General features: G+C 39.0%; 1 protein-coding gene across 1 annotated transcript in view; it reads left to right on the plus strand.

Moving 5' to 3' along the window:
• OXCT1 (3-oxoacid CoA-transferase 1) overlaps nt 1-18,510 on the plus strand; it is a 151,507-nt gene that overhangs the window by 124,654 nt on the left and 8,343 nt on the right. The window contains exon 15 of the mRNA XM_036910883.2: nt 14,271-14,351. Within this exon, the coding sequence (XP_036766778.2) occupies nt 14,271-14,351 (81 nt within the window). The remainder of the gene's footprint in view (nt 1-14,270; nt 14,352-18,510) is intronic.

The raw sequence follows: 18,510 nt of genomic DNA on the forward strand, positions 1-18,510 counted from the left end.
CTCTTTTCCTAAACTTTGCCATCTGCGAGGACATCACCACTAACAATGTGAAGAAAGTGCTTTGCTCTCAGTGTTGTGTACTGGAAATATGTTCCTAACGGTGTAACTTTGAGAGCACAAAGGCAAAGAAATACAGTCATGGTTGTCATTTATTGGAAACAAGCAAAGCTTGGATAACCTATTTGAGAGAACATAAATGAGAACTCTATTCCTAAAACAGGTTTAGATTTTATTTTTATTACAGTAGGAGGTCTGGATTCTGAAGGGATAAAAAGAATCATAATTTTATTGTTATGAAGTTGAGGATAATCTTTGTGAATTTTTTAAAATTAAATCCACTATGTGTCTGATAATGCAGATGTCATATAGAAGTCTTAGATGCTGCTTTACCTTGTCTTTACTTTTTGTGGAGAGGAATTATAAAAAGTACATGAGGTTTATTAGTCCTACTTATCTTGGACCAAAAGCCAAAAAATTCGAACGATTTAAAAAAAAAAATCCTTTCCTGGGAAACATTCTTGAGATACTTTTCAGCAACATTAAAAAGTATCTCAAGATAAGTATTCTTTTGTTAGGATAGCTCATGTTTTAGTGTTTTAGTTTTTTGTTTCCATTCATAAAAGCTTGTCAATATTTTATATTTTGTTAATGAGACTATTTCATGGCTAGGATCTGTTTGGAAAAAATATATTCACCTTTAAAAAATAGAAATCATTACATGGTTTTGCTTTTTTATTTTTCCTTTAATGGAAATGCCTTCAAAAAATGTTGTAATGGAAGAAAAAGGGGGAACATAGTCCAGCTACCAGTAAAACTCTTTAAAATGTCTTATAGGATTTAATTAAGCTAATAACTTTAATTCTGTGACTTTGAGTACCCACAGTTTTTAAAAGAAAAGCTAATGCTAAGAGAAACTTTCTGAGGCACTCAAACAATTCATGAATGAAAGAGAAAATCCTGCTTATTCCTGGTCTCTGCCGTCTTGAGGCTAGTGATCATAGAATGCAATCTTTAGAGAGAAAATAAAAGGCCATGAGATTTTTGTATTATTAAAGAAAAATGGCCTTCTATTCTAAGATCTCAAAGCCCTGAAGACTCTTTTCAGGGAAATGTCTTGCTGTCTGTATCATCTCATTTGGCTAGTGTCCCCCATGAGAAGGTGCCTGTAACCACAAGCTGTTATTACAGCTCACACAAAATCCATTTGTAATAACAACTGTTCTTCACTTAGAGCTAGCTGAGTCTCACCACTGAAGTCCTATGTGGGGTGTTGCAATCCCTACCAAATAGGTGCTATGTAAAGGCCAAAAATATCCCATGAGGATAAACTCAGTGTGGGTAATAAGATCATCTTGTCCTTTTATTTTTCATACCTTGATGTTCTTTATTTAGCAGATCCCGTTTTTCTTTTCTATATTAATCATCGTAGTGATTTGACTGTCATTTGTTTTAAAATACAGCCTTCCTGAATATTTTATATCTGTGTGTGTGTGTGTGTGTGTGTGTAGAAGCCATTTCACTTGGTTTAAGCATTGAGACCAATAGGGACAAGAAAGGAACAAGGGGCAGTGATATGTGGGCTTCTGTGGCAAGCCCGGAAGTACATCATAGATACTGTGCTGTCAGACAAAGTCCTAAAATTTCTCTTGCCAGGTTCAGCCTTTGTAGTCCCTCTTCAAGAGATTAATACAAGCCTTGAAGCCTTAGGAGAGAGCAGGCCGAAGAGGTGGAGTAACCTAATTCACTGGGTTTTCTTGCTTATTACTTGTGTGCTGCCTACTGTAGTCTTGAGATGTCTTTGCTTCTCCCTTTGATCATTACTTTATCTGTGCCCCTCATTCTGTAAGTCCTTCCACATACTTCTTGTAGCTGTATTTTTGGCAGCTTGGTGATTGCGGGAATGTACAAGTACATATCTCGGGACTAGAAAACAACCTTTAGTGTTGTATCTGCATGTAGATTCTACACCTCCCAAAGACACTCAGTCATGTGGCATTTTACAGCTCCAACACTGTTGCAGGTCCTTGAGTCAGTTATAATATTCCAACAGCATTTATTTATCACTGTGGTTTGCCTAGTGTTCTACTTACTGCTCCTGATAGAGAGATGATTGTCTTAGCATTCAGTAAACTAAGAGTCTAGTGGTCTTAAAGGGAGGTCAGCAGTCACATCACATGTGTGGTGAGGGAGGGAAGCACAGAGGTACCTAAGAGGCCCACCAGACTGGGGATGTCCCTGGGACACCTGAGTAGGAACACCAGTTAGAAGATGTTGGAGATGGTTTCTCCGGGGAAGATGACATCTGAGCCAAGTCCAGAAGGATAGGGAGCATGTTGTCATTTGATGTGGGGTGATGGAGTACATAGTGGTCTACATTTTAGGTAGCATGAACAAAGGTTTCAAGACTTGGTCCCTTAAAGAGCAACCAGCTTCTAGAATTTCCCTTCTTTTACTTGGTCATTCAGGTTTTTCCAAAGAAAGTGCCTGAAAGAAAAAAATCTACTGCAGCCAGATTTAAGAATTACTTAACAGAAAAGATGGGAGTAAGTGGGGTTTTATGTAAAGCTAAATCTTACATCAATTCTCCATTGTCTCAGGTGAATGAAATGTTGACATCAAATGCGTATATCATCATGTTGTTAAAAAACGAGCTTGTTATTTGGGATTAAGTTAATTGTGATAACATGAAGCTTACACTTAATGATGGCAAGGGGCTTTGTTATCATTTAACCAGAGTTGTTTACTACTGAAGAATTCAGGCTGAGTATTTCACACAAATATCTGAAAAATTAAAGAGAGGTCACCGTGAGACAAGAAATAGAAAGTACTAAGGCCCTAAGGCACTTGAAAAGAAAATGGTGAATTCCTAGGTCTTGCATGAGGCCTGTATGTGAACAGGGAACAGAGGAAAAGAAAAACTGGAGAAGCAGGTGGAGACAGAGACTGAGCTGTTCATCAAGGTTATGATGAAGTTAGCAAATGAGGGCATATTGAAATCAGGAGCCCTCAGGACTAGTCAGAGCATTTTTTTTTTTTTTTAAATAATTATTTTTTTTTGAAGGGTAGTTGACACACAGTATTACATTACATGAGTTTCAAGTGTACAACACAGTGGTAGAACATTTATATACATAATTCTAGGTTCCAGCTATCACCCTACCAGGCTGTTACAATATCTTGACTATATTCCTTATGCTATACATTACATCCCGGTTACTAATTTATTTTACCATTGGAAGTCTGCCCTTTTTTTTTTTTTTTTTTTTTTGTGAGGGCATCTCTCATATTTATTGATCAAATGGTTGTTAACGACAATAAAATTCTGTATAGGGGAGTCAATGCTCAATGCACAATCATTATTCCACCCCAAGCCTAATTTTTGTCAGTCTCCAATCTTCTGAGGCATAACAAACAAGTTTTTACATGTAGAACAAATTCTTACATAATGAATAAGTTACATAGTGAACAGTACAAGGGCAGTCATCACAGAAACTTTCGGTTTTGCTCATGCATTATGAACTATAAACAGTCAGTTCAAATATGAATACTGATTTGGTTTTTATACTTGATTTATATGTGGATACCACATTTCTCTCTTTATTATTATTATTTTTAATAAAATGCTGAAGTGGTAGGTAGATACAAGATAAAGGTAGAAAACATAGTTTAGTGTTGTAAGAGAGCACATGTAGATGATCAGGTGTGTGCCTGTAGACTATGTGTTAATCCAAGCTAGAGCAGGGCAATAAAACATCCACGTATGCAGAAGATTTCTCTCAGAACGGGGGGGTGAGGTTCTAAGCCTCACCTCTGTTGATCCCCAATTTCTCACCTGATGGCCCCCCTGCGACTGTGCCTGTCTTAGGTTGTTCCTCCCTTGAGGAATCTTACCCGTCTCTGGCTAACCAGTCATCTTCCGGGGCCATACAGGGAAATGTGAAGTTGGTAAGTGAGAGAGAAGCCTTATTGTTTGAAAAAGTTAGCTTTTTACTTCTTTGCATATTTATGCCCTGTGGCTTCTATGCCCAGCATTTGTCTTGAGGTATCTTTACCACTTGGAAGAATTATGATACTCGGTAAATTTGATATGAGGCACGAATTCTATTTAAGGGTTGTAATTAGGAAGGAAGAAGAAAAGCTATAGAAGTAGCAGGCGGAAGAAAACATGGGAAGATTGATTATTTCTTTGATATATCTTCTTGTAGAGTAACTTCAGCATGTATAGGTTTTAAGCTACTACTTAAATTGCACACACACATTAACATAATAGGAGTATAGTTACATAACCAAAGCATATCTGTAATTACCAGCCATCTGCAGTGAAACCAAGAAAACCAGTTAGGCACCTTAGGCATTTGTGAAAACTTATCTATGATATGGTGGATATTGTCCAAATGAACTTGAACAGTCTGAGAGAAATCAGACAAATTAAAACAACCCATTCCTGGGGACTGTTCACATGCCATATGTTCTTTTAACAATAAATAGTTTGTAGTTGTAAGACTTTGGAGCGCTACAATTTGCACTTCTCCAAATTCTTGGTTGAGTTCCAACAGTATAGATCCAGTCCAATTTTGTTGTTTTACTGTATGCACAGGCCAGCTTCGATATCTCCTTCCTCATTCCCATGGCAGGTCCAGGAACTGGTGGGATGAGTGCATCTACAGCTGTAGCAGTGCGTGGATCTTTGTTGGGGTTTTTTGATGATCATCTTCTGGCATGAGTCTTCCAGAGGGTGCAGATGTTGGAAGTTCTTTTTCATATCGTATCTTAGTTCATTTTCGGGGTAGCCCAATTAGGCTTTGATCCTCTGTATAAACACAAACAGACCCTTTGCCTACACTTTTATATGCCCTTTATACCCTTGTGTAGAACTCGTTGGAGGTTACCACACAGGAACTGCCCTTTTTTTTTTTTTTTTTGCTATCACTAATCTACACTTACATGACGAATATTATGTTTACTAGGCTCTCCCCTATACCAGGTCCCCCCTATAAACCCCTTTACAGTCACTGTCCATCAGCATAGGAAAATGTTGTAGAATCACTACTTGCCTTCTCTGTGTTGTACAGCCCTCCCCTTTCTCCCCCACCCAATGTATGCTAATCTTAATATTCCCCTTCTTCTTCCCCCCCCATCCCTCCCTACCCACCCATCCTCCCCAGTCCCTTTCCCTTTGGTACCTGTTAGTCCATTCTTGAGTTCTGTGATTCTGCTGCTGTTTTGTTCCTTCAGTTTCTCCTTTGTACTTATATTCCACAGATGAGTGAAATCATTTGGTATTTCTCTTTCTCCGCTTGGCTTGTTTCACTGAGCATAATACCCTCCAACTCCATCCATGTTGCTGCAAATGGTAGGATTTGCCCTGTTCTTATGGCTGAGTAGTATTCCATTGTGTATATGTACCACATCTTCTTTATCCATTCATCTATTTATGGACATTCAGGTTGCTTCCAATTCTTGGCTATTGTAAATAGTGCTGCAATAAACATAGGGGTGCATCTGTCTTTCTCAAACTTGATTGCTGCGTTCTTAGGGTAAATTCCTAGGAGTGCAATTCCTGGGTCAAATGGTAAGTCTGTTTTGAGCATTTTGATGTACCTCCATACTGCTTTCCACAATGGTTGAACTAACTTACATTCCCACCAGCAGTGTAGGAGGGTTCCCCTTTCTCCACAGCCTCGCCAACATTTGTTGTTGTTTGTCTTTTGGATGGCAGCCATCCTTACTGGTGTGAGGTGATACCTCATTGTAGTTTTAATTTGCATTTCTCTGATAATTAGCGATGTGGAGCATCTTTTCATGTGTCTGTTGGCCATCTCTATTTCTTTTTTGGAGAACTGTCTGTTCAGTTCCTCTGCCCATTTTTTAATTGGGTTATTTGTTTTTTGTTTGTTGAGGCGTGAGAGCTCCTTATATATTCTGGACGTCAAGCCTTTATCGGATGTGTCATTTTCAAATATATTCTCCCATACTGTAGGGATCCTTCTTGTTCTATTGATGGTGTCTTTTGCTGTACAGAAGCTTTTCAGCTTAATATAGTCCCACTTACTCATTTTTGCTGTTGTTTTCCTTGCCCGGGGAGATATGTTCAAGAAGAGGTCACTCATGTTTATGTCTAAGAGGTTTTCGCCTATGTTTTCTTCCAGGAGTTTAATGGTTTCATGGCTTACATTCAGGTCTTTGATCCATTTTGAGTTTACTTTTGTATATGGGGTTAGACAATGGTCCAGTTTCATTCTCCTACATGTAGCTGTCCAGTTTTGCCAGCACCACCTGTTGAAGAGACTGTCATTTCGCCATTGTATGTCCATGGCTCCTTTATCAAATATTAATTGACCATATATGTCTGGGTTAATGTCTGGATTCTCTAGTCTGTTCCATTGGTCTGTGGCTCTGCTCTTGTGCCAGTACCAAATTGTCTTGATTACTATGGCTTTATAGTAGAGCTTGAAGTTGGGGAGTGAGATCCCCCCTACTTTATTCTTCTTTCTCAGGATTGCTTTGGCTATTCGGGGTCTTTGGTGTTTCCATATGAATTTTTGAATTATTTGTTCCAGTTCATTGAAGAATGTTGCTGGTAGTTTCATAGGGATTGCATCAAATCTGTATATTGCTTTGGGCAGGATGGCCATTTTAACGATATTAATTCTTCCTAGCCACGAGCATGGGATGAGTTTCCATCTGTTAGTGTCCCCTTTAATTTCTCTTAAGAGTGACTTGTAGTTTTCAGAGTATAAGTCTTTCACTTCTTTGGTTAGGTTTATTCCTAGGTATTTTATTTTTTTTGATGCAATTGTGAATGGAGTTGTTTTCCTGATTTCTCTCTCTGTTGGTTCATTGTTAGTATATAGGAAAGCCACAGATTTCTGTGTGTTGATTTTGTATCCTGCAACTTTGCTGTATTCCGATATCAGTTCTAGTAGTTTTGGGGTGGAGTCTTTAGGGTTTTTTATGTACAGTATCATGTCATCTGCAAATAGTGACAGTTTAACTTCTTCTTTACCAATCTGGATTCCTTGTATTTCTTTATTTTGTCTGATTGCCGTGGCTAGGACCTCCAGTACTGTGTTAAATAACAGTGGAGAGAGTGGGCATCCCTGTCTAGTTCCCGATCTCAGAGGAAATGCTTTCAGCTTCTCGCTGTTCAATATAATGTTGGCTGTGGGTTTTTCATAGATGGCCTTTATTATGTTGAGGTACTTGCCCTCTATTCCCATTTTGCTGAGAGTTTTTAACATGAATGGATGTTGAACTTTGTCAAATGCTTTTTCAGCATCTATGGAGATGATCATGTGGTTTTTGTCTTTCTTTTTGTTGATGTGGTGGATGATGTTGATGGACTTTCGAATGTTGTACCATCCTTGCATCCCTGGAATGAATCCCACTTGGTCATGGTGTATGATCCTTTTGATGTGTTTTTGAATTCGGTTTGCTAATATTTTGTTGAGTATTTTTGCATCTACGTTCATCAGGGATATTGGTCTGTAGTTTTCTTTTTTGGTGGGGTCTTTGCCTGGTTTTGGTATTAGGGTGATGTTAGCTTCATAGAATGAGTTTGGGAGTATCCCCTCCTCCTCTATTTTTTGGAAAACTTTAAGGAGAATGGGTATTATGTCTTCCCTGTATGTCTGATAAAATTCCGAGGTAAATCCATCTGGCCCGGGGGTTTTGTTCTTTGGTAGTTTTTTGATTACCTCTTCAATTTCGTTGCTGGTAATTGGTCTGTTTAGATTTTCTGTTTCTTCCTGGGTCAATCTTGGAAGGTTATATTTTTCTAGGAAGTTGTCCATTTCTCCTAGGTTTCCCAGCTTGTTAGCATATAGGTTTTCATAGTATTCTCCAATAATTCTTTGCATTTCCGTGGGGTCCGTCGTGATTTTTCCTTTCTCGTTTCTGATACTGTTGATTTGTGTTGACTCTCTTTTCTTCTTAATAAGTCTGGCTAGAGGCTTATCTATTTTGTTTATTTTCTTGAAGAACCAGCTCTTGGTTTCATTGATTTTTGCTATCGTTTTATTCTTCTCAATTTTATTTATTTCTTCTCTGATCTTTATTATGTCCCTCCTTCTGCTGACCTTAGGCCTCATCTGTTCTTCTTTTTCCAATTTCGATAATTGTGACATTAGACCATTCATTTGGGATTGCTCTTCCTTTTTTAAATATGCTTGGATTGCTATATACTTTCCTCTTAAGACTGCTTTTGCTGTGTCCCACAGAAGTTGGGGCTTAGTGTTGTTGTTGTCATTTGTTTCCATATATTGCTGGATCTCCATTTTGATTTGGTCATTGATCCATTGATTATTTAGGAGCGTGTTGTTAAGCCTCCATGTGTTCGTGAGCCTCTTTGCTTTCTTTGTACAGTTTATTTCTAGTTTTATGCCTTTGTGGTCTGAAAAGTTGGTTGGTAGGATTTCAATCTTTTGGAATTTTCTGAGGCTCTTTTTGTGGCCTAGTATGTGGTCTATTCTGGAGAATGTTCCATGTGCACTTGAGAAGAATGTATATCCCGCTGCTTTTGGATGTAGAGTTCTATAGATGTCTATTAGGTCCATCTGCTCTACTGTGTTGTTCAGTGCTTCCGTGTCCTTACTTATTTTCTGCCCAGTGGATCTATCCTTTGGGGTGAGTGGTGTGTTGAAGTCTCCTAGAATGAATGCATTGCAGTCTATATCCCCCTTTAGTTCTGTTAGTATTTGTTTCACATATGCTGGTGCTCCTGTGTTGGGTGCATATATATTTAGAATGGTTATATCCTCTTGTTTGACTGAGCCCTTTATCATTATGTAGTGTCCTTCTTTATCTCTTGTTACTTTCTTTGTTTTGAAGTCTATCTTGTCTGATATTAGTACTGCAACCCCTGCTTTCTTCTCACTGTTGTTTGCTTGAAATATGTTTTTCCATCCCTTGACTTTTAGTCTGTACATGTCTTTGGGTTTGAGGTGAGTTTCTTGTAAGCAGCATATAGATGGGTCTTGCTTTTTTATCCATTCTGTTACTCTGTGTCTTTTGATTGGTGCATTCAACCCATTAACATTTAGGGTGACTATTGAAAGATATGTACTTATTGCCATTGCAGGCTTTAAATTCGTGGTTACCAAAGGTTCAAGGTTAGTCTCTTTAGTATCTTACTGCCTAACTTAGCTCGCTTATTGAGCTGTTATATACACTATCTGGAGATTCTTTTCTTCTCTCCCTTCTTGTTCCTCCTCCTCGATTCTTCATATGTTGGGTGTTTTGTGCTGTGCTCTTTCTAGGAGTGCTCCCATCTAGAGCAGTCCCTGTAAGATGTTCTGTAGAGGTGGTTTGTGGAAAGCAAATTCCCTCAGCTTTTGTTTGTCTGGGAATTGTTTAATCCCACCGTCATATTTGAATGATAGTCGTGCTGGATACAGTATCCTTGGTTCAAGGCCCTTCTGTTTCATTGTATTAAATATATCATGCCATTCTCTTCTGGCCTGTAGGGTTTCTGTTGAGAAATCTGACGTTAGCCTGATGGGTTTCCCTTTATAGGTGACCTTTTTCTCTCTAGCTGCCTTTAACACTCTTTCCTTGTCCTTGATCTTTGCCATTTTAATTATTATGTGTCTTGGTGTTGCCCTTCTTGGATCCTTTCTGTTGGGGGTTCTGTGTATTTCCGTGGTCTGTTTGATTACTTCCTCCCCCAGCGTGGGGAAGTTTTCAGCAATTATTTCTTCTAAGATACTTTCCATCTCTTTGCCTCTCTCTTCTTCTTCTGGGACCCCTATAATACGGATATTGCTCCTTTTAGATTGGTCACACAGTTCTCTTAATATTGTTTCATTCCTGGGGATCCTTTTGTCTCTATGTCAGCTTCCATGCGTTCCTGTTCTCTGATTTCAATTCCATCACTGGCCTCTTGCATTCTATCCATTCTGCTTATAAACCCTTCCAGAGTTTGTTTCATTTCTGCGATCTCCTTTCTGGCATCTGTGATCTCTTTCCGGACTTCATCCCATTTTTCTTGCGTGTTTCTCTGCATCTCTGTCAGCATGTTTATGATTCTTATTTTGAATTCTTTGTCAGGAAGACTGGTTAGGTCTGTCTCCTTCTCTGGTGTTGTCTCTGTGATCTTTGTCTGCCTGTAGCTTTGCCTTTTCATGGTGATAGGAATAGTCTGCAGAACTGGGACGAGTGACGGCTGGAAGGACTTCCTTTCTTGTTGGTTTGTGGCCCTCCTCTCCTGGGAGAACAGCGACCTCTAGTGGCTTGTGCTGCGCAGCTGCGCACAGACAGGGTTTCTGCTCCCTGCCCGGCTGCTATGGAGTTAATCTCCGCTGTTGCTGTGGGCGTGGCCTGGCTCGAGCAGCTACTCCAAAGTCGTGGAGTCGCGTTGGAGCAGGAGGTGCTGGGAGGCTATTTATCTCTGTAAGGGGCCTCCCTGCTCCCTGCAGCCCAGGGGTTAGGGTGCCCAGAGATCCCGGATTCCCTACCTCTGGATTAAGTGGCCCGCCCTGCCCCTTTAAGACTTCCAAAAAGCACCCGCCAAAACAAAACAACGACCACAAAAAAAAACAAGAAAAAAAATTTTTTTAATTAAAAAAAAAAAAAATTTTTTTTAATTAAAAAAAAAAAGGTGGTCGTTCGTTTTTCTTTATTCTCCGGTGCCAGCCTCAGGCCTCTGCTCACCAGTCTTTCTGCCCTGTTTCCCTAATATTGGGGTCCTTGTCCCTTTAAGACTTCCAAAAAGCGCTCGCCAAAACAAAGCAGCAAAAAAGCAAAAAAAAAAAAAAATGGTCGCGCGCTTTTCTTATGTCCTCTGTCGCCCAGCCTCCAGTGCCTGCTCACTGTTCTTGCTGCCCTGTTTTCCCAGTATCGAGGGCCCTGCACTCTGGCCCGGATGGCTGGGGCTGGGTGTTCGGCAGTCCTGGGCTCCGTCTCCCTCCCGCTCTGCCTGCTCTTCTCCCGCCGGGAGCTGGGGGGAGGGGCGCTCGGCTCCCGCGGGGCCGGGGCTTGTATCTTACCCCCTTCGCGAGGCGCTGGGTTCTCTCAGGTGCGGATGTGGTCTGGATATTGTCCTGTGTCCTCTGGTCTTTATTCTAGGAAGGGTTGTCTTTGTTATATTTTCATAGATATATGTTGTTTTGGGAGGAGATTTCCGCTGCTCTACTCACGCCGCCATCTTCCGCCCCCTAGTCAGAGCATTTTTAACACTATATTTTGTATTTATTCCTTTGCCTTTTCTGACATTTTTCCATGGGGAAAGAAAGAAGCAGAATGATAAAGATGTACAAGGCCCTGCTAACCCTAAATATCTACACCTCCTAGTTGACTGCACTTTCAGAACATTTCATTTGATTCCTACAGTGATCAGGTGAGAAGACAAGGCCATCAAAGAGTAAACTACAGCACCAAAAACTTACGGGACCAAATGACTATTAAATGGAACAGTTAAGATGAAAAACCAGGTCTTTGGACTCCTAATAATAGTGTTCTTTGCTATTACACTACACTGCATCCTTTTTTAAGGATTTATTTTTAAGTGTTAAAAACTCAGCAATTGTTCCTTCTTTGTGAATCATTAATCTATGCAGCTGCCATACCACATTGTAAGGCTCAGCCCAGCATGGTTAGAATAGAGTGCAAAAGTGGGAGTTAGTCATATTTTGGCTTCAAAGCTAACCTATTGTTGAATATTGAAATTGTGACATTCTTTAATCTTTCTGCATCTCATTTTCATTTTTCCTTGATCTGTGTTATGTCTTGGAGCTAAATGTGAATGGAGTCATCTAGCTGCATTGTTCTCACTGTAAGAATACACTTGGTGCCAGTTTCCTAGGCCAGCCATATGATTTGCCTCCCAATATTGGTTGTGGTTTCATTAGTTTTATGGGTCTTAGGAATTGTGTGTAAGCCATTTATTGTGCAGTTTTATGTCCGACTTCACATAAGAATTTAAAATCTCCTAAAGCATTCTCTCGTAGAGGATAGAAATGTTAAGTATAGGTTATATAAGCAATGCTAGCTAACATTTACTGAGTACTTGCTAAATGCTGGACACGTGCATCTCATTGGAGCCTTGTGGTAACCCCATGAGCTAAGGTGGATGGGGAAGTGCAGACCCAGGAACCTTGTGCTGTCAGTGTGGACCAGAGCCAGATTTGACACTCAGGTTCTTTGGCTCCAGCCTATACTCTTAACCGCTGTGCTATAGTCTTTATATGGAAACTGGCCTATAAAATGTCTCGATTGGTAGTACACAGTTGATTCTGTCAGTTGAAGTCATAATTCTTCCTAAAATGGAGTTGGTTCTTCGTTAAAATCCAAGTGACACCTTCCATACCAGATGTAGATCTTGCTCACATAATGAGAACAAAGTGGGAGCTCTCTGCAGAAAATGTTCTTCAGAGGCCCACAGATTGTTCATGTTGTTTGCAGGCAGGCCTGGAATTCATTGTGACATGGCTTACTGGGGTTATATTAAATGTAAGAAGACCCGATGACTATACAAGTTCGAATATTCATCATTAATTTCAGCTCTTTAATTAAGCTTCTGTGACATGTGCAAACTTTCCTTGAAATCTTGAAAGGAAAATGGATCATTAAAAAAGAAGTCAAAATGAGGTTTTATTTCTACTGTTATAACTTTTCTTATACAGTTAGATCCAGAAGCATATAACTTATTATTAAAGGTGTAATGTCTATTCACTTTATATGTATTTAGCCATCGTTTTGGCTAAATTAAAGTAATAGAGTTTGTCTTCTTTTGAAATCCATCCAAGGTTCCTAGCAGACTTCCATTTCTCTTACCATTCATTCGTTCAAAAAATACTAAATACTTTTTGTGCCATGTACTGGGTTAAGTACACTTAAAACCTTTCAATTACTGGTGCTTTGGTGAGTTGACAGGTTATCACGAGGAGTAAAATCTTAATCAAACCTAGTTATTTGAAATTCCTTGCCTCTGACCATACACTCGGTCTGACAGTAGTTTTGAGAGAGATATAAACTTGGTAACAGGTGCATATTTTAGTAGTAAAGCGCTGAGAAGGCTAAAGGTGATGGGGACACATGTTGTGCTTTTAGATCCAAAAGAAGCAAGATGCATTTTGCCATTTTTAATAGATCATCTAGAGTATGATAGGTTATCTTTAGCCTTAAGGGAAAATCTAGTTTAGGCTCCTGGTGCTTGATACTTAGAACAGAACTTAATCATAATCATAATCAGATCATCAGAGCTAATGTTTCAACTGTGCTCCATAGACGTGCTCAGGAACCACCTCTATATGGGGCAAGATTGGAGGAAGAGGGTTAATGGGTGAAAATCCGCCTCCTACTTTAAATCCCCCTTTTATTTTATGTTTGAAGAAAAGGTACTGTGGCTAAAAGAAGACTTTGAAAGAATATGTAGATTTAGACCCACTCACTTGTTTTACTAATGAGTAGACTGAGGCTCAGACAAATTCCAGGAGAAACAAGTAGCTGTAGTCATGGTGTACTACGCTGCCTGGCCCAGCATTAACAGTTTGACATGGTCATTCAGTCAGAATGATGTAAACTCTGACTACGGAGTTAACTACAAACTGTGACATAGTTCTACAAGAGAGTGGGAGCTAGTGAAGGAGGTTGGGGGTTTGCAAGAGAGTTAAGTCTTCATTCGCCACAATAAGAAGTTAGTAGGTAATATCTGAAAATTGATCAATCAAAAAGTAGCAGAGCAAACATAATATTTAGAAATGAAAAGGTAAGAAGTAAATGTGTCCAAGTAGAAAAGAAAATGCTAAAAGAAATTGAAATTGATTCCTGTTGAGAGCAGGTCTATGGGTAAGGAAGGGAGGCAAGGCACTGCTGTTTTCTGAGTATATTTTACTTGTTTAACAAGTAAAGTTAGTTTTTTAAAAAAAGGGTGATTATGAATTGTGTTCACATATGCTTGCTATCCTTGGTGAATAATAGCTTATATTTGTCACCAAGACCATTCCCTGGAAGAGAGGAGTAAGAAGGATGTTAAAAGTGAGATCTCTGACTAGGTGATACAGGAACTGAGACTTAATAGGTCAAATCTGGGGCAGAGTGTTTCCCAGCTAAATCAGTTACACCTTTGCCTATTATTTGACATTCTCCCTAAATTAATTTAGGGACAGAAACTGCCTCCAGAAAGAAAATAAAAGCATGACTGTGCAAAAACTTTGAAACACCTGTACTAGAAGACAATTTCTCTAATAGTTCTTGTTTGTCCTATAGTTACACCAGTTCTAAATAAGAATTGGACCCTAACTACTCTTTCTGATGTTTCTTCTTTATATCAGGGAAATGCATATAAAATCATGGAGAAGTGTACATTGCCACTGACTGGAAAGCAATGTGTTAACCGCATCATTACCGAAAAGGTAAAGTGCCTTTCTTTTTTTATTTCCTCTAAGGTCTATCACTGCGTTTTAAAATTTATGAGTGTTTTCGAAGATTTTTTTGTTACCTTCTGAAAGTGTTTTACATTGGATTATTTTAGTCTGTGGGTAAACTGAAGAGGAAATTTCATTAGTTTAATGCTTCTAAATTAGAATTCTAATGTGCAACTCTCTGTAAATACACTACAAAATTGAACTACTGTTCTTGGTAACCTTGATATTATAATACAATAAAAGAAAAGTTTTATTAACTCTTTTACGAGGACTATAAAGATGTCTAAGCTGGATGATATATATGAAGTTAAGAATATATTTATCATTCCTAACTTTCTTCTTTGTTTTCCCAAATCACCAGTCTACACTGCTGGATTTCACTATAGGAAACTCAGTCAAAATTGGGTTTCAGTCATTTGGGTTCACAATTGGGTTAGATTGCAGTATGGGCTCCATGGTGAGCTAAGGAATCCATCCCATGGCTCTTGCATGCTTTCAGCCCTCTTTTATAAGTGGACTTCTGAACACAGCAGCCATTTTAGTGCCCCTCTAGGTTTTTTCTCCTTATGTAGAAAATACTGTCCAATGGTAGAGCTGAAAGCTCCTTGCATCAGAGAAAAGCCTCACTGGCAGTTGCCTACAGTCACCCTAGTGACCCAGATCTGAACCTGGGATGTGGGAATGATACAATTTTCATAAGTGTGCCAAGAGGATGTCATTTTCTTGATTCAGTATCTCGATGAAACCACAAACCAGATTATCTATACCAAGGTTTGTTTGGCTTTTTTTCTCCTGATGATAATTCCTCTTGCTAAGAGCTGTGGCCGTAGTGTCTCAGCACTAATTTGACTCACTAGCCCTCATTGAAGTGTGGTACAAAGTGCCCTAAAGCAGCCCTTTTAAGTAGGTTAGAAGGTTCATAATACTTACCAGAAGCCACATTTTAACGAGCATTCTGTCCTATATGGTGCCTTCCCCTGGGACTGTTTATGTGCAGTTCAATAAAGATGACTTGCAGAAAAGAACAAGTAGATAAAAAAGAGTATTTTATCTTACCACTTATTCCCTGAGTCTTAGCATTTATTGAATCCCTCCAAAACTATGGGCAGGACTTGTTGAAAGGAATCCATATTTTTGGATCTTTGAAAATAAAGTCAAAGCAGTCATTAATTGTGTCTTCTTTAATAAAGTAGAGTGGTAGAGCTTCTGAGGATAATTCCAGCAATATTCCTGCCACTCAGATCTTCTCTTCTAAGTAAGTCCTCTACCCCCTCCCCCATCCCTGTTGCTTTGCCCTCATTCTTACCAATTCAGTGCTTTTACCAGCAATACTTCCCACTCGACTCTGCCTCCCCAATTCTTACCATCCTTTAATTCTAATGCAATTTCTATCTTCATCATGAGGAGATTTCTGAGCATCTTAGCACTCATAATTTCATCCTCAGAGTGGTCCACCATTCCTTTTGATACTTAAGGTCTAATACCTACATTTTCTTATGACATAGATTGTTATTTAACTTTACTGCCATTAAAAAAAACTTACATTCCTTTGTCTCCATCCACATTGTTGTTTTATACATTAATTCATTTAATAACTATTTTATAAGCATCTTCTGCGAACCAGATTATTCCCAACAGTGGGCTACAGCAAGGAGGACAATGCCTGTCCCCAAGGAGCACATTTCCGGAGGGGTGGACATCTGTCATCCCAGCAGCCGGAGTGACAAATGTGATCAAGGCTGTGATAGAGATACACGCCAGAGGCTTATAGGAAGGCTGTTTAACAGCCTGGGGGAGTTACAGAAAGCTTCTAGGTGGTATCAAGAGTTGTGGAAAGTTTCTAGGTGGTATCAAATATAAGCCTTTAATGTGTTTTGCAAGGTATTTCACAGTCTGTGCCTTTACTTTTCCAGTGTCAGTTTCTCACTTTCCACCTTAACATTCTCTCCACTCCAGCGCTACTCAAATGCTGTGGATTCTGTTGTATTCTCCCTGGCCATGTTCTTCTGGGACTCTTCACATCCTCTCTCCCTGGAATGCTCTTTTCACCCCCTCCATCTGACTAATTCCTGCTCTTCTTTTATGTCTTAGCTATATATTTCTTTCTTGCCCTATCCTTGAGTCTTTTGGTACATCCCTGAATCCTGGTACCTCACTTAGCACTGACCACCATATTGAAATAACCTCTAGCTTTGCCTGTCTCACTCCTCATTGTTGATCCAACACTTAGCAGGGTGCTTGTCCATGCACAGTGGATGCTTGTTGAATAAATATGCTATGCTATGCTTTTCTTGACTAGAAAATTGACAGATTGAGTGGTAAGTCTTAAAAGATAAGGAGGAGTTTTATAAGTGAGAATAAGACTGAAGAGGCCCTTCCAGCAAAGGAAAGAACACAGGCAGAGTCACGCAGGTATTAAGAAAACACAGTCTACTCAAGGACCTGCAAATGGAACAGTTGCAGTGAGGGTGTGACCAGATTCTGAAGGCTAAGGTCGAAAAGAAAGTTGGGGGGCCAAATTATGAAGGAATGGGAATACCTTGTTAAGAAATTTGGGTTTTATCTGAAGGCGATTGTGAACCCATCAACCATCTTTTAGTAGCTGGTGACAATTGATTAGATTTGCATTTTAGAAAGAACACTGTAGCTTTTACATAGAGTAGTGGTGAAAGAGATGAGACAGAGTTCTTTGGTGATGTAGGCCAGAAGTATCAGGATTCTAAATCACAGGACGAAACGAGAGATTTGAGAACTTTAGGAGATATACTCAAGTCATGATGAATTGGACACAGTTGCCAAGGCAGCGGTGATTCCTGAGTTTTCTGGATAGAGGAGATAGTTGACCTGTTGTATCCTTGGTAAAGCCTGGGGCTCTAGAAAGAGAAAGAGAGGAGCATTGGGAGTCAGGAAATGAATAGGTTCAGTTTGGACATCCTCAGTTTGATATTCCTAAAGAAATTAAGATCCTGAACATCCAGTTAGAGATCTCTGATAAACAAGGGGAGGTGTACATCTGGAGCTTAGAAGAGAAGTCAGTACTGTAACAGACTTGTGGAAGTTATTACCACAGGGGTATAATTGGACCCTTAACTATGGATGACATGGTACATGTCAATGAGTAAAGTGAAAGGCAGCTAAGAAGGGAACTTTGGATACCTCATGAAAAGCAGTGCATGTTTACCCCTGTAGGGGCTCAATAAATATCTGTTGAGTGAGTGAATGAGAATGCAACAATGTCTTTAATGGCAGTTAATGTGTATAGTCCTTCCATAACAGATATGGGACTAAAATTCCATTTTCAGCTTTTAAGGAGAATTCCATTAGTTTGCTGTTTAAAAGATGCTTTGGAGATGCAGTGATGCTGATTTCCTAGTGGTGGTGCTAGAATGAGGTTATGAAAGACGCCTTCCTTATTTACACCTGGGCTGTGATTAATGGCTTTATCCATAATGTAGCCTTTTATGGTAGTGATAAAATAATTAACTTACTCATGTATAAAACAAATACAATGGGTGCAATATCAGTCTTGCTGCTTGAACAAGCTTTTTGTAGCTTTCAGATTTTAGTCTCCATTTTTATCAAGTTTACATTTTCTACCAGTACATGGAAATCTTCCTAAATATTTTTAAAGTAAATTTCTTTCATTTTAGTAATAGATACTCGGGTTCCCAAATGAGAGCTAATTAAGGTTTGATAAAGGTGTTAGTAAATTCTTTTAAAAGCAATAATTCAATTTCCCATAAATTTTATCTTCCTGATCACTTATATTCATAATAGCACAGCCATCTTCTCCCCAAATCCCTACCCTGCTTTTTCTTAATAATATGTTCTAGATGCTCTTTTTGTTTTATTTGTTCTATTTTGATAAGTTTACAGTTATTCAGAATGCAAGGGAAAAGAAAATCGGTATTAATAGTGCTCTGGACACATTTTCTGCAAAGGAAAAGTGTCCATTAAAAAAATTTTTCAAATTGTCATTTTGGAATTAAATATGCTATTGCAGCATACAGACATTTCTAAGTGACTATTTTTTTCCCCTCTGAAAACACATATTTCTCCTGGGAAAAAAGGGTTTTTTTTTTTTGTTTGTTTGTTTTTAGGAACATAAAAATGTGCAAACAAAAAAGTAGTTAACTGAAATATTTCC

The sequence above is a fragment of the Manis pentadactyla genome, chromosome 2 (assembly GCF_030020395.1).
Source record: "Manis pentadactyla isolate mManPen7 chromosome 2, mManPen7.hap1, whole genome shotgun sequence".
Taxonomy (NCBI): Eukaryota; Metazoa; Chordata; class Mammalia; order Pholidota; family Manidae; genus Manis; species Manis pentadactyla.